General features: G+C 42.9%; 1 protein-coding gene across 5 annotated transcripts; it reads right to left on the bottom strand.

The window, feature by feature from the left end:
* Window positions 1-143: 143 nt before the first annotated feature.
* On the bottom strand, window positions 144-16,483 carry sfi1 (SFI1 centrin binding protein). 5 transcript variants are annotated; one of them, XM_077573222.1, is made up of 30 exons: window positions 16,102-16,477; window positions 15,946-16,017; window positions 15,736-15,846; window positions 15,570-15,664; window positions 15,366-15,483; window positions 15,183-15,285; window positions 14,958-15,069; window positions 7,135-7,296; window positions 6,977-7,047; window positions 6,801-6,893; window positions 6,083-6,180; window positions 5,925-5,991; window positions 5,594-5,724; window positions 5,438-5,519; window positions 5,219-5,335; window positions 4,993-5,061; window positions 4,565-4,639; window positions 4,400-4,471; window positions 4,208-4,295; window positions 3,736-3,857; window positions 3,576-3,650; window positions 2,842-2,916; window positions 2,598-2,741; window positions 2,371-2,531; window positions 2,236-2,295; window positions 1,496-1,733; window positions 1,350-1,419; window positions 1,158-1,278; window positions 971-1,070; window positions 144-895 (listed from the first exon to the last, which is right to left on the bottom strand). In XM_077573222.1, exons 1-30 carry the CDS (start codon window positions 16,251-16,253, stop codon window positions 752-754), a joined length of 3,198 nt encoding a protein of 1,065 aa, XP_077429348.1. In that variant the 5' UTR covers window positions 16,254-16,477; the 3' UTR covers window positions 144-751. The 5 variants fall into 5 exon arrangements, 4 of the variants coding, with proteins under 4 accessions (XP_077429348.1, XP_077429346.1, XP_077429347.1 ...); XM_077573220.1 differs by having other exon boundaries at window positions 2,215-2,295; window positions 16,102-16,469; XM_077573221.1 differs by having other exon boundaries at window positions 2,215-2,295; window positions 15,201-15,285; window positions 16,102-16,464.
* Between the last annotated feature and the right edge of the window lie 90 nt (window positions 16,484-16,573).

The following is a 16,573-nucleotide window of genomic DNA, read 5'->3' as shown; positions in this document are numbered from 1 at the left end:
AATCTACTGATGGTAATTCTGTTGACGTGTCACTGATGGAATTTTTTGGTGTTTCAAAGAAATCTACTTGGTGATGTATTGATTTTAAGAAGAAAATTTCAAGATGGCAGCAAAGACAACACACATTGCAAGATACCTACAAGTACTGTAAATGTGCTTTTATTCACTGTTAGACAAAAAGATGACATTTTTAGAAAATCCATATAAATTGAAATGGGAAAGGAAAACATCTAAAATTTTTAATACACAATTTTGTTTCAGTTTTAATAGGGATATTCAATACCACTTCAGACCCATACCTATATGAGTATTCAACTTTTGAGTAAATACTGATATATCACGAGTACTATTGATACATAAAAAAAAAAAAAAATGTAATTATATAATTTTAAAGAAAGACCTATATATCCCAATATAGCATTTTTCCTTAAAATTGCATGAAATTAATGGCAATTTTCTATTAAATTCTCATATCTCGTTACTGATTGTAAAACAGTACAATACATTGGAATAAGGCCAGGAATGTGAAAGATATCCAGTATATTCCATTCCACTGATTCTACAATATCTACGTAAAATGCTTTTTTTTTTTTTTTTAAATCCCTGAGATTCCTGTCCTGAGTGACAAAAAAAAAAAATCAGATGACTGCAGTACACTGTTAGAAAACGGGAATAAAATTAATTTACTTAACTGCAGAAAGACAGCCTGAGAAGTCTAAACTGCTTCCAACCATCGCGTAAAGTGTTACGTTCACAACTGCACTTGCCGATAAAGAGAAGAAAATCCCGAGCGGTCGAGGACAGCTTGTAAATGTTGGAGCCGTTCCGCGTGAAAACGCATCGTCAGCCTTCGCGTTCCCAGCTCATGCGACAGTTTGTCGATGCGCTCCTCCAGCTGTCAACACGCAAATTATCACCTGAGAGTCATGTTTTATCCATTTGTCTTGCATAACCAACAAATCTTGCTTACCTCCTTCACCTGTTGACAAACTGAATTGTCCTCCATTTCCTCATCTTTTCCACTCGTCTGCAGCCAACTCTGCAACGCGTCTTTCACCTTCTGCCAGAGTCTAGGCAGCCAAAAAAGCCTCCACTAAACAACCAAGTACGAGAAAACAGAAAAACAAGATGGACGCTGTTTTTGTAAAGGGGCTCACCTGAGCTGCTTTCTATCCTGCTGGAAGCTCCTCATGTCCTGCTGGATGTTCAATAGCTCCCTCATCAGCGATGACGTTGTATCATTTGCCGACTCTTCGCTTGGTTCTCTCGGGTTTATGTCTTGAAGAGACACCACAATATTTTTTTATGATTTATATAAGCCAAAGAGTGGAAAGTTAATGTAGATGTACCTGAAGGTGTTGATGAAAAGTGTTCTAAACTCGGTCCCGCTGTTGGACTGAAGATGTTGCCGCGTCCAAACTGGGACATACACAACAAATAGGTGGATGACTTGGTGGGTGAATTCAAGTATCAAAATCTCAGTGATGATTATTACCGGATTTTCTGTGCTCATAAAAGCAGTAGGAGGCAGGAGCAGCTCACGGGATGTCTGAGGCGGGTCCAAGATGGAGACTGGAGATTTCTGGGGTGACACAAGAGGCACGTGTCCGCTTTGACCAGCGATGTTGAAAGTAATGGAAGGATGATGGAGGGAGGAGGATGACGGTGCAAGATGTGTCTGTGAAGAAACGTGCTGCCAGAGTTGTGGGTTTGCTCCTGCAGATGTTTGAAAGCTGAAAAAAAAAAAGTTTGTTTTTCTTTTTAGTGCCATGATGATGAACAAATAATTGCATAGATCAAGCTTTTTCCGAATTTTGACTATGATCTACATTTTTTTGTCTTGTTACTAGATACAAGTAAATATAAAACATTCCAGATGAGATGGTTTTGGTGAACGGTTTGGGATTTTGTTTTTTAATAGGTTTTAGGTGAACTAATGAATACACGCTCACTCGCACGCACATACACATAATCACCCACATACTAAAATAAAAAAATAAAAAATAAATAAAAAGGAGCGCAATGATGATGACATGTCAAATCGGTAAAATTACAGAATGAACAATACTGAGCTCTCCAGAAAAAAAAGAGGAAAAAAACAGTTAGGTTCTGTTATATTGCGTTTCTGTATAGTATTGGGAATTTCTATCTGCAGATATGACTAAACTTGCCTAAAATATATGATGAAACAAATCAAGATAAAGTATGTCCTACCCATCATGCGGTAATACTTTCATTGAGGGCTCAAACACTTCCTCGCAGCGACGAGGCTGGCGTCGCATTGAGGGGTGGATTCTTGGAGCGAAAGGACAACGTGATATCATCAATTTGACAATACTTAAAAGCTGCTAACAGCTGCTATGCACTCACAGCTCGCTGTCGTCTGCGGCACCTTCCCCTGAGTCAGATGGAGACTCAGGTTCCAAATCAGGATGATGGAAAGTCACGGTCGTTTTCAGCGGTTTGCATAGAGCCTGCTGCTTCCACCTCATGGCACAGCGTTTCACCAACCTCTGAATGTGGAGACTTTGCTACAGAAAAGAAGCAGGCTGCTTGAAAGGGGCACATTTAGTTGAAGAAAGCAAGCATGAACTCACTGGTTCTTCATCTCTCTGCATTCCAGGCTCAAGCAGACTCTCTGTGTTGCTCTGTGACTCATCTTTGTCCACCTGAGCAGCTTCCAACACCTCTGTCTTCTTTTTGTGCTGCTCTGTGACCTGCAGCCTCCATACATACAGCACCTGCAGCATTTAAAAAAAAAAATTAAAAAAATCCATTAGGACAAATCAAGCTGTCAACGCTGAGTTTTAAAGCAAAAAGAGAGAAGCAGGCAGGTGATACCTTAGCTTGAAGAGTGAGGGCCCAATGCCAGAGTGCTTGCTCTGTCTGCTCACACACCTTGACTTTCAACAGGAACTGTGGCATGAAGAATAACTAAATGTATGGATTATATACCCATCTGACACGAGTTTAGGCACACATTCACAATCTAATTTATACACGAACCAATGTTGCCGAAGCAACTGCAAAAGCATAACCTCCTTGGCACTGGTAATAATGACGAGCTTTGGTCAGAGAGGTACTGACTGACTTAAAAAATATGCTTCTGATTGTGATCTTGGGTTTAGAGAATCTGTACAACTGCAAATAAAACAGAGGTCGGCAAACATGTTGCAGAAGGGCCACGTTTGATTTTCACAGATGAAGTTAATAATAAAAATAAAAATAGGTGTGTGGACCTCTATATGAGGGCAAAAATAGTGACAAATTTCAAAGTAAATTTAAAATGGCGGACTTCCTGTTTTTGCAAATGGTTACAAAATACTTTTATAATTTTATTATTTTTTTGTATTTATTTATTTATATTAATAATAAATAATTGTAACTTAAAAAAAAAAATCAGTTGCTGATACTTACCGAACTAATTATCTCATAAGGGTGTATTTGACTTTTCTTTTTTTGTGCTTTTTTCCCTCCATTTTATTATTTACAATAAATCAATGAAATTGTTGAATGGGATAAATGCATGTGTGTAAAATTCATCAGCGAGTGTGATTAGTGTTTGAAAAGCAAACCTTCCTCCTCCAGAGTGCAAAGTAGGTCTGGTACATCTTCAGTCTTAGCAACAAGATTCCTTGTCGTTTCATCACCTGTGTCATCATCAAATTGTCATGCGGAGATTTGACAGCAGAGGGCTGTATTGTATTGTATTGTATTTTAGCTGGGAAATCTTACCTGATATTTGAGGCATGTCCGGCGATGCTCATTCCATGCTCTAAGCGCTTTCCTCAGCAGTTTGGAGTCATAATGCTTGCGGGCTTTTTCTGTGGCCAGTCGTTCTCTCTGCAACAGCTCCACTAGAGATGGAACAACAATATAAGAAGAGTCACACGTTACATGTGTTGTATTTGAAGTTGCAGTCATCATCGGGCTTGAATCAATATCGTGAATGTGCCAGTGAAATTTGCCTTTTGTTGTGTTTGTTTAATCTGATGATTGGCACCAACCGAAAGTGTTATGCTGCTGTTTTTAATAAATACTTAATAGTAGCAGTGTTACAGTATATGGCAGGTTTCTAGTTAGAGAGAGAGAAAGAGATTGGCTGCCGGTCACCTCTAGAAATTTTGAATACTTTAATTATGTCACATGTGAACCTAATTGTCATAATTGTATTTTTCTTCTTTATCTACATGTGCTTTATTCTTACCTTGATTTAAAGAACTTTGAGCCCTGTTGAATGTTTTTCTCTTCTCAGGCGTCACACACTTGACTTCTTCTTTCCATGCCTGTGAAACCTGATTTAGGGCCGTTTAAGACAATCGAAAGTCTTAGTAGCGTGCACCTCCCCAAGCTACAAACTTGCCCTTAAAGCACACCAAGACAACTGGATTTTGTTCACCTGGGCAGCTTCTAACATCTCCACCTTCTTCCCGCGCTGTTCTCTGACCCATAGCCTCCACCCGTACAGCACCTGCAGCGGTTTCCCCAAAAAACACATTAAGACAACTACCCTCCTGCATTCTGCATTCATGTTTAGTGCAGGGATGAAGCAGGTAGGTGATACCTTGGCTTGAAGTGTAAGGGCCCAATGCCAGAGTGCTCGTTCTGTCGGTGCATACGTTTTGAGGCTCTCCTGGAACTGTTGATAAAGATTATTATTTTTTTTTTTTAAAAAGTTATGTATCGGTTATACATAACAGACATAAGATTAGATACACCAGTACACTCAAAGTAGATCCAATACAAAATCTGTAATTACAATCTGCCAAAATTGCTCAATTGACAGGTACCAATTTAACATTATGTTCATCGTAGTTGTGTAAAAATACACTGATATAAAAATACCATTAAATTAATAGCACTTTGACTGTGCGGATATAAAAAAAACACAGAATTTGCATACAGCTGTTGCATTTGATCTCCTTGTGCATATTGCCTTGACGCTGAAACGGATTCATTGTTATGTTAACGTCATTTGTGTACTGCGTGTACCTTCCGGGCCACACAGCCCTGCTTGACGATTTTTTCATGGCACCGCTGAAATTTCTGTCGTTGAACAAACTGAAACCAAGAATAGATTGTTACAGGACACCATTTCACCACAAGTACTGTATATAACTCAAGATTTATATGAGCTGTTAAAAACAGAAACACTTCTTTTCACACTATAGTAATGCAAAAAAAAAAAGATGGTAGCAAGAGTGTAAAGGTTAGGCACCTTTTTCCACCTATCCAAAGCCCATCTCATGCAGTGAAGATCGTCCTTCTGCTTTGCCCGTTGCTTCCATTGAGCCCAGGCTCTCTGCACGCGGCTTTGCTCTTCGTGAAGAATAGCCTGAGGAAGACATCGCTCGACATCAGCGGCAACATTTCACACTTACAAGGCTCAGAAAGGCAATTTGAGTGGTTCATAAAATGAAGAAAAGTCACAGCATACAATTCGCAGCAACAGCATCTCATCCTTTTGTTTGTTTGACGTTTCCCGCCAGGCGTACAACACCCAAGTGCAAAGGCGCTGACTGAAAACAAGGGTGGAAAATCATGTTTGCGCTCTGGACAGGATTAATAGTGACGAGAGGGGAAATGGACTCACTTATTATAGACATCTGCCTTGTGTCTCCTGTCTTTCTTCACTCTTCTCCGCAAAATATATTCGCACCAGGAGTTGAAATAATGAGCCAAACAGTGCTCTGCAAACCAAACGTCAGCTCGCCACTCCAGCTCCTGCACAACAGCACACGAACATCCGATGAACCGTGTGTACATTTTCATGGTGCCTTGACGACTCGACAGCACCCGGGGAAAAAGACTAGCATCTCTCCAACATCCATCTCCACCATGATCCTGAACAGGTCATGCCGTATAGAAAATAGGTGGATTTGAATGAGACTATTCTGCAATATGTTGATGTTCGACATCAACACCTGCATGCGTCTTTTCTGTGCAAGTTTCCGCTTCCAGTGGTCAAAAGAGCGGCTCAACAGGTACCTCCTGAAAAAGGGGGCAAAAAGAAGCAGCCACAATTAAATTCAGAACATGTTTACAGTAAATACTTATAACAAAATTAACAAATTAAAAGGACCTGTAGTTTGTCAGGGCCAAGTCTGTCAAGGCTTGGAGAGGTTTATCTTCAGCCTCCTCCAGTCGCTCTTTCCACAGCCTCCAATGCTTATTTAGGACCTATGCAAAAACACAACATGTATCTTACACAGTGAGCCCCAACCATGGTGCCATGGCACACTTGTATAACTATATATGTATTTTGTGAACAAATTGAAAAAATATAATAGAAAATTGCCATCAAGTTCAAGCAATTTTAAGGAAAAATGCTAAATTGCTAAATCCCATTGTGCAGCACGGTGGCTGACTGGTTAGCACGTCCGCCTCCCAGTGCAGAGGACGTGAGATCGAGTCCGGGCTTCGGCCTTCCTGGGTGGAGTTTGCATGTTCTCCCCGTGCTTGCGTGGGTTTTCACCGGGTACTCCGGTTTCCTCCCACATTCCAAAAACATGCATGGCAGGTTAATTGAACACTCCAAATTGTCCCTAGGTGTGAATGTGAGTGTGGTTGTTCGTCTCTGTGTGCCCTGCGATTGGCTGGCAACCAGTTCAGGGTGTACCCCGCCTACTGCCCGAAGCCAGCTGGGATAGGCTCCAGCACCCCCGCGACCCTTGTGAGGAAAAGCGGCCAAGAAAATGGATGGATGGATGGATGCTAAATTGTGCCTAGTCTGCTGGAAAGAGAGAAGAAAGCCTACCTAATGGAGTGTCTGAGTGTAGCACAAAGTGACAATAACTTACAGTCTGGTTAAGATGTTGGACTGCTGTATTTGTGTTTAGCCGTTTAGCTCTGTTGTGTGACACGTTTAGAGAAAGCGCCTGAAGTGCAGCAAACTGCAAGAAGAACACAAAGTCATGGGTACGGTACAGGTACATATCACTACTCGATTACAATGGCTTGACTCTCTTGATCTGACCTGCAGGCGATGGTGGTGGTGTTGATTTGCCATCTGGCCTTTGTCTGCCTTTTCTTTGCGCCATGTCGCATCTGTTGAAGAGTTCAAGAACCCAAAAGTACTTGTAGGTTGAAGCAGCGAAAAGAAAATTCTTTAAAAAAATTTTTTAAAAAAGATACACGCCCTCCAGTGTAGCAAGACTCTACGTTGAGATACCCGACTCGCCAGCTGTCCAGCGGCTTGCAAACGCTCCTCTTTGCTCTGTTGGCGATGCCATTCGCTCCTCCACACGCTCCAGCTCACCCTCATCAGGTGAAGACGGGCGACGTGCTTAGCAACAGCTGAATGACGGAGGGAGTGAAAGATGAGTGGCAAATCTGTTGGGTCTGATATTACAGATCCCCTTAGTTACTGACCGTGCACCAAGGAAAAAGGAGGCAGAAGCTGTTGCTTTGTTTTATTGCAACCGCGGCTGGGAGAGGAGAGGAGGCGCGAGACCTTAACTCACGCTCGGCTCCTTCCGACTCTCTCTCCTCCCCCGGCCACCTCGTCGCTTTTATTACAGTTAAGTTTCAGTTTCGTTTCATACGTCATGGAAAAATACAAAACATTAGAGAAAGTTGAGCGGCGCCTCTAAACGACAGTTGATAATATAAAAACACAAAAATATATACAGGATATTCTTTAAAATGCACATAATGTTAAGACTACTGTTTTAAGCAACTTCACATTCCCTCCTGTTGTGGATTTAAAAGGATATCAGTAAATACTAAAACAATTAAGTTTTCTCAGTATTACTTCATTAATAAGATTCACAACATTTGAACCATTCTCAGGAAATGGCGAAAACCCTTAACTTAAAGGGAAAAATTCCATAACTCCCCCACCGCACGGTGACGAGAACCTCTTGGTCTGAGAATGGAACTGGATTTGAAGTTAGGAAAACACAATAAGATGAGGGTCACACTTTTGTGTCGGTCTCCACAGTGTCAACATAATCCTCTACGCGTAGTAAGTTATATTGATACATCTGGGCCACGAACATACGGGCGACTAATCTCTTAGACATTGGGACAATACAGCAGGAACAAATAACACATCATAAGATAAACATTATAATGATCAAAGTCCAAACAATGTCTGAAAAAGGGTCATCTTCTCCTTTGTTCTTCTTCTTTTTGACAAGAATCAGGGGGTAATCCCTTATCTGAGTTCGGTGACCTTTTTGCAGTGACTCTGGTGGATCCACGTCTCTCTCTCAGCGATTTTGAGAGCGGTGGGTGTGGTCAGGAGAACAACGAATGGGCCGTCCCAGCGTGGGCTCGACCATGTTTTCCTTTTTATCACCTTCACCAACACCAGGTCACCCGGGGTCACCGTTTCCTGTGCAGGAGGAAGAGAGGTAGAGGGCAGATCATTTGCTCTTGACACAGTCCGTTCTTTAAACAAGTCACATAACCATTTAGTCAGTGGATCTGCCTCTCCTGTTTTGTCTGACCATGGCTGATTTTCCCATAAGGGGAGCACAAAGGGTCTGCCTGTTACTGCCTCAAAGGGCGTGATCCCTTGTGGGTTTGGCGTTATTCTCATGTAAGTTTTTACTAGAGATAAACACTCAGGCCATGGTTTTTTGGTTTCTTCCATGGTCTTTTTGAGTCTTAGTTTAATAGTACCGTTGGTCCGTTCAACTAAGCCTGCGCTCTGTGGGTGATATGCACAATGATTTTTTAGGGTGATCCCTAAGTGAACGGCCATATTGTCAACGATGGTATTTACAAAATGGCTACCGTTATCACTCCACAAGACTCGTGGAATGCCATGTTCTGGTATTATGTGTTTACAAATAGCTTTAGCTACTGTGAGGGCGTTTGGATGTTTTGAAGGAACAAGTTCAACCCATTTAGTTAGTGAGTCTACTAACACTAAACAGTACTTGTGCTGACCACTTTTGTGTAGTTCAATAAAGTCCATGTGTAAAACTTCAAATGGGTAGGAGCCCACTGGGCATTTCCCTCTCTGTGGTCTTAAGTTTCCCTGAGCATTGTGACGACAACACACCATACATGACCTACAAAAAGTTTTAAAATAGGTTTGTAAGCCCTGTGGTATTGCCATTGTCTGTTCTACCATAGATACCATCCCTCCTGTTGAGACATGGGACTTGCCATGACTCAATGTGGCTACTGCGTGGAACAGACTGCGGGGGATGACTGGTCGGTCTTCTTTGTGGTAGAGGCCTTCTGGGGTGAGTTCAATGTTCATCATTTTCCATAGTGTTTTTTCTTTGTCTGGAGCGTTGTTTTGCATGTCAATTAGTACTTGTTTTGGAATGTTGTTGTGTTGTTGTGTTTCTTTGTGGTTGGCGAGCATGACGATCTTTGTTTTGTCTTGGCCTGCTTGCTTGGCTGCCAAATCTGCTTTTGCATTTCCTACAGAAACGGCGTCTTTTGCTGAGGTGTGAGCTTTGCATTTGCATACTGCTATTTTGGAGGGTAGCAGTACAGCGGCCAAAAGGTCAGTGAGTAATTTGGCGTGTTGAACAGGTTTTCCTGTTGATGTTTTCATTCCTCGTCGAGCCCACATGGCGGCAAAGATGTGCAATGTCGAGTGGGCATATTGGCTGTCGGTCCAAATTGTTACTGCTTTGTCTTTGAATAATTTACATGCTTCTGTTAGCGCGATGAGTTCTGCTGCTTGTGCTGACAGATTTCCTATTAATCGTCCGCTCTTCAGTGTCTTTTGTTGTGTGACCACTGCATAGCCTGTGTTGGTGTTGCCTAGTTCATCTTTGCTTGAGGAACCATCTACAAACACTGCTTCTCCTTCTTGTAAGGGTGTGTCTAACAAATCTCTTCTTGGTTTGCAGATTTCCTCGGTGGCTTCTGTGCAACTGTGTGGTGTCCCATCTGTCTCCACTGGGAGGAGACTTGCAGGATTGAGAGTGCTGCATCTCTTGATGGTAAGATGGGGTTGGGACAACAGTACAGCTGTTAGGCCAAGATGTCTTGCTGGTGAGAGAAATGACATCTTTGTTTGAGTCAAAAGAACATCTACTGAGTGTGTTACTAGTAGAGTGGTGGGATGGAACAACACCAATTCGGCGGATGCTTGGACAGCCATTGCTGCGGCACACACTGCTTGGACACACTGGGGCAGGGCTCTGGCGACAGCATCAAGTTTCTTTGAGTAGTAGGCCACTGGTCGCATTTGTGTACCATGTTGTTGGAGTAGGACGGATGTCATGAATCCGTCTTTGCAGTCCACTGTTTGGGTAAACAGTTTCTTGTAGTCGGGTAGGCCCAAAGGGCCTGTGCTTGTGATGGTCTGTTTTATCTGATTGAACTTGTCATTAGCTATTTTCGTCCATGTGATGGGATCGGCCAGGGCGATGTCTTCTTGGTAAATTAAATCCACCAGTGGTTGCGTTATTTCGGCGAAGTCCAGAACCCATAGACGGCAAAAGTTCACTAGGCCTAGGAAGGCCATCATCTGTCTTTTGGTCTTTGGTTTGGGGGCATCAAGGATAGCTTGTTTCCGATCAGAGGTTAGTTTTCTTCCTTCTGCCGATATGATGTGACCTAAGAAAACTACTTCGGTCTGAGTCCACTGTAGTTTGGTCAGTGAGGCTTTGTTTCCTGTCTTTGCCAGGTGTTGACCCAGTTTCACTGCTTCTTCTTGATTTTCTTCTTTGGTTGGACTGGCGATGAGAATGTCATCTACGTAAATCAAGATTTGAGTGGTTTCACTGTGTTCATGGAGGCTCAGACAGTTGTTGATTTCTTGAGAGAAAATGGTGGGGCTCTCTGCATAGCCTTGGGGTAGTCTCGTATAGGTGTATTTCTTTTGATTAAAGGTGAAACCAAACCAATGACGGGCAGACTCGTGCAATGGGATGGAAAAGAAGGCGTTGCTTAGATCAATTACTGTGAACCATTTCTGTTGTGGCTTCAGCGCATTGAGTAGAGTGTGGGGGTCGGGGACGCAGGGGGCTCTCTGTTTTACTGCCTGATTTACGGCTCTTAAGTCGTGGACCATTCGCCAGGTCGTGGTGTCTGCTTTCTTTACTGGAAAGATTGGAGTGTTACAAGTTACCTTGGGGGCTTCTATGAGCACTCCAGCTTTTACCATGTTCATGATTACTGGTGTGATTCCTTCTTTGGCATCAGGTTTGAGTGGGTATTGATTGATTCGTGGGCGATAGTTTGTTCTTGGTTCAATTGTTACTTCTGTGGCTGTGGTCATTAGGCCCACATCGGTTTTTGACGCTGACCACAGCTGAGGTGGTATTTGATCCATGGCGTCTTTTAGTGCCAGGATCGTGGTTTCCTCCGGATGTCATGTACTTAGGTGGGTGCTGGGGACAAATGTTGTCACCCAGTTTAGTTTTTTCCTCCAGACCACGTTTCCTGATGACATGATGCGTTTAAATCTTCCATCTTGACATGGGGTCCACGGAAGTCGTTGTTCGGACCATGTTACATCTCTTATTTTTGATCCTATGTCTTTCCATCTCCAGCCTGTTGGTTTTGCCAGTGAAATGTGGAAGGGAATGCCAACGCCTTCATATGTGGTTAATGCATATATGTAATCTGGAAAGATTACTGTGGCTGCCATCCATCCTGCCTGTTCGTCCCAAATTAGGTCCTTTATTTGGGCCCGCATGGTTGTCAATCGGGACCATTGATCAAAGAAGTCTCTGTCCTCTTTGTTCGGGGCGAAGCGGATGGTGGAGTGAAGTGGGTACGTGGTTTGGGGCACCCAATTTGAATTTGGTAGGATTTGTTCTGGCATCTGTTGCAGATTGTTTGTTACTGATGTTGGACCTTTTTGGATCGGATCCAGACTGTAGAATGGGCGTGGTTTGTCTTTTCCTTCTAGTACTAACATCTGCATTGGTGTTTCTTGTCCTCTTTTTGTCACGACCATGCTGGAGCCTTCGACCATTAATACAAGGCTCATGGCTTTTATCAAATCTCGTCCGATGAGGTTTTCAGGACAACGAGGCACGTAAACGAAAGTTTGATCTGGGTATTCTGTTCCGTCTTCATCAATAATGGTCAGTGGTTCGGTAAAGTAATGGATGGCTGGTCTACCTCCCACTCCTATGACCATTATTGTGCTTTTTGACAATTTGACACCTGTTGGTAGATCAGTGATCACGGAGGATTGTGCTCCTGAATCCACAATGAATTTCAATGTTGTAGTAAATGGCCCTAAGCCTAGTTTTCTTACTGCTGGGTCAATAGAGGACATCTGGCTAAACAGGACTGTCAGGTCAAGCACCTCGACGATCGTTCTGGTGTCATCAGGGTTTTCATCACTTGACCTTTCCTGCTCGCGTCATTCGGTTGGATCCCAGTGGTCAGATCTTGGGGTCTCAATTTTTTGTTTGGAGCGGCAATCTCGGGCGAAGTGGCCGTACTTGCCACAATTGTAGCACACATCCTGTCTGGTGGCTGGTCGGCCTCTTCCTCTTCCGCGTCCACGTCCTCTACCCCGATTGGGTTGGTTTTGGTAGTAAATTGGTCCAGAAGGTGGAGGAGAGGCATGTTGAAAAAATGTGTGCATGGCATTGAAGACTGATGATTGCGCTTTTTGTCTTTTTAGGTCTTCAGCGTGTGAGGCCCAAGCTACGAGATCATTCACCGGGGCAGTTCTCCAGGTGTGGTAATGTTTCTTGATAAAATTGACTGTACCGTCCACTAGTCCATCCAGGAATGTTGCCCGCAGTAATGTTTGGTATGTGCTTTGTGCCTCAGTGCTTTCTTCGATGCCACCATGTAGTTTCAGTACGTCTTGGAGGCGGTCCACATATTTTTGTGCGCTTTCTTCAGGTTCTTGGCGGCATTGGCGGACTTTAGTTAAATCAGGTGGTTTCTTGAACACTGCGATGGCTCTTTCTAAAAGAGTATTTAGGGCGTTGTCTAGTTCTTGGCCTGGTTGGTAGACTTGGCCTCGTTGGTTGGCTGGAGCAAAGGCTCCTTGGAATCTTCCAACTCGATGTCCTGCGGTCAGACGTAGGACGCTTAGTAATTCATTGCCATTGAGGTGATAGGATCCATGTAGTTCTCTAATTGCAGCTGCCCATTTTTCAACGTTATCTTCAATGGGAGGAACTGATGCGCATGCGGCTACTTTTTCTTCTTCGGTCCATGGCCGATAGAGCAGCAAGGTCTGTGGATGAGCAGGTTGACCAGGATTTGGCATTCCATAAGCTGGGTTGGCTACAGCTACCATGGGATATGCTGCCACCTGCTGAATGTCTGGGTATAATTTTGTTGTTGCAGCCAGGACGTCTGCTGTTGGTTTGTTTGATCTTGTACGGCTTCCAATAGGAGGGGAGGCTCCGTCCCCAAAACTCGTGGAGGTGGAATTTGGGGAGGAGGTAGACGGGGTAGGCGGTTCCCGCTGTTGGTTGACGTTTACTTCCTCTTCTGGATCATTTTGCTGTCGCACTTCAGCCGGTGCATTTCCGTTGTCTCTTCGTCTGGCGCCGGTTTCTTCCGTTGGTCTTATCTTCATCTGATACATTTTTCTTTCTGTCTTTTCCTTTTTTCTTTTCTCACTTTCCAAAATGCTTTCTGCCCTCATTTTACACTGTTTTATCCACACTTCAACAGCACGTAGTTGTGCTTCCAATTTTTCTACATTCTTTCCCTTTTTAATCTTCTTTGCTCTTTTCTCCACTAAACTTTTCTTAACTTCCTCTTTGTTCCTGACATCTCTCAAAGACGGGTTAAAATCATACTTGGTCACCCAGGATTCCAGATACTTGCACGCATTAGCGTCAAAGCTTGCAATAAATTTAACATCCTGGTGTTGTTCTATTTCTTTTCTCAATGACTGGCCCATTGTATGTATTCCCGAGCGGGCAGCAGTTACTCCCTTTTTTCCTTATCTCATAAACACGCACAAAGTACACACCCACACAAAAACACACGCACACAACCACACACACACAAAAACTCACACACAAACACACACACTTAGTCTTTTCTGTGGTGCACCACTTTCTAATTTAAAACCATGATTTGTGTTTTAGGCGATTAATTTTAATCGCAGTCAGTTCTGTTCTGACCTAATAAATCTTTGTTATATTGAACACAGATATTTTGGTAACCAATGAGTGGGGAGGTGTAAATTATTACGTATTTACGGCAACGTTTAATTTCCTCTACCCGGGCACCCGAAAACGACACTTTTTTTTAACAAGTTAAAAACTAGTCAATAAAAGTATTTTGGATCTCATCTAATAAAACCGTGATCCCTTTGATGCCCGGATCATGTATACCATGGGTTTTTTTTCTCTTCTTCACGGGCCAACGCCCAAGCGCTTCTCTTTTACTCCCCACTTTTCTATTTTTCTCTTACTTCTTCAGTATATTTAGTGTTCCTTTTTTCAAACTTCTGTGTAAATCGTGATAATTAAACAGCATAATACCTGTTAGTCCTCTGTGCCGGTCTGGTTCGCAGGACCCGGTGTCCGGGCGAACGGCCGAGGCCGGAGCGACGAGACCCGTCACGCAAGGGGAGACGCTGTCGACAGATTCTCGGTGTCTTCGGTTCGGCGGCGGTCGTCCGTCCAGATGCAGGTCCCAGGTTTCGGCACCAATTAAATGTTGGGTCTGATATTACAGATCCCCTTAGTTACTGACCGTGCACCAAGGAAAAAGGAGGCAGAAGCTGTTGCTTTGTTTTATTGCAACCGCGGCTGGGAGAGGAGAGGAGGCGCGAGACCTTAACTCACGCTCGGCTCCTTCCGACTCTCTCTCCTCCCCCGGCCACCTCGTCGCTTTTATTACAGTTAAGTTTCAGTTTCGTTTCATACGTCATGGAAAAATACAAAACATTAGAGAAAGTTGAGCGGCGCCTCTAAACGACAGTTGATAATATAAAAACACAAAAATATATACAGGATATTCTTTAAAATGCACATAATGTTAAGACTACTGTTTTAAGCAACTTCACAAAATCTTTTAATGAAAGATGCATTCATGATCACCTTTTAATGCTTCCTTGTGCTGACGACAGGCGACAAAATTTTGCCACTCGTGCAATGATTTATTTTTCACTCTGCTGTTGAAATGAAGAGAAGCTTTGGATTCTTTCTCTATCTGCGAACAAGCAGAAGATACTTTTACAGAAGATAAAAGATGTTATGTTACCACACACGTGGGTTTTGTGACTTTCCCCAAGCATGTTATGCAAAGAAATGTTGAATCTTCACCATGCTCTGTATACTCACTGCCAGATGCTTCAGGGCTTGATCCTCCATGGCGCGAAGGTTTCGATGCTGCTGAAGCCTCGACTGCCACAAACGCCAAGCTGAGCTGGACCAGTTAAAGGATACAATGTATTATTAAAAGTGAAACCCACGGAACAGCGCATCTGTAGATCAACTTTGACATACTGCAGGCTTGTGCGTCCGTATTGCTCTTGTGCTAATTGAAGTGTTTTGCTTTTCAGTCGCCGTGTTTGGATGAAAAGTTTCCACTTGTCCCACATCTGACGCATCCGCCGCCTGTCGGCTGGTGAACAGCAACGGAGTAGTTACATTTGGGTATGCTCAATATTGAAAGATTCATTCTCTGAATTTGATCTATCAATTAGATACCGAATGCTTGAGCTGTTTGGATTTTGCTCTTCTTTTCCACTTGCAGTGTCATAAATGTTTGCCATCTTTGAAATGTCATGTAGAGCAGATGGTACCTTAAAGAAAGACACTTCGTTACAGAATAAGTTTGTTTCATAAATTTGAAGTAAATGTCTCATGAACCGACCTGTAATGACACTCAGCACGTACTGAAAGACTCCACTCCCTTCCAGATTCCCAGCACTCCTCTTTCCATCCCTCAAATGTTTTTCTCAGCAGCACACTGTCATAGTGACACCTGTACATTAAAAACAACAGATTGCACAGATTATATGATTTAAAAAATGGCCACAATTTGTTGCTACTGACATGCATCTTAGATTAATATAATTGGTACTTGGCTTTATGAGGAAGGATTCGACCAAAGGTCTTCTGCCGCCATATTTTCAAGAACTTTCTCGCCAAGTGTCTGCAGAGATTAAAGAAATTAAAGAAATTAAACAGACACTATAAAGTGACGAAGAACGGAAGGGAAATGTTAGAAAATATGCACCTTATTCTCAGCTCCTCAATTCTAGTACATTTGTCCCAACTGTATCCAACTCTACTTGGAATATAACTGTTTTCAACTGCACACCCTTTGGTATCAACACTAAATCTGACGCTCTGTAATTTGCGTTTTTGTATTCTCAGTTGTTTTTCCATTATTGCAGGAAACTGCACTTCACGATTGTAAATTCACGGTATAAGAATATTAGGCAGCACAGACTCGGGTAGTTATTTAAACTGAGAATTATATGTCTTACTGTCATTTTGTCAACTACCGCGCGTTTGTTTTTCCGTGTCACGTGAAAACGAACGGGGGCCCGGGGTTGGTTTAATTTTCTTTACCGTTAGCGGTGAAGTTTAGATTTCGACTGTCTTTAGCTATACCGAAACGCCGAGCGGGGACGCCCGTGAGCCAAGTTCACAAATCGAGCACACCCCAAAGCTATTACTGGCTGTCCAAATATTTTGCCTTGTCA

The sequence above is a fragment of the Vanacampus margaritifer genome, chromosome 8 (genome assembly GCF_051991255.1).
Source record: "Vanacampus margaritifer isolate UIUO_Vmar chromosome 8, RoL_Vmar_1.0, whole genome shotgun sequence".
In the NCBI taxonomy this organism is placed as follows: domain Eukaryota; kingdom Metazoa; phylum Chordata; class Actinopteri; order Syngnathiformes; family Syngnathidae; genus Vanacampus; species Vanacampus margaritifer.
This window is presented reverse-complemented; position numbering and strand designations above follow the sequence as displayed.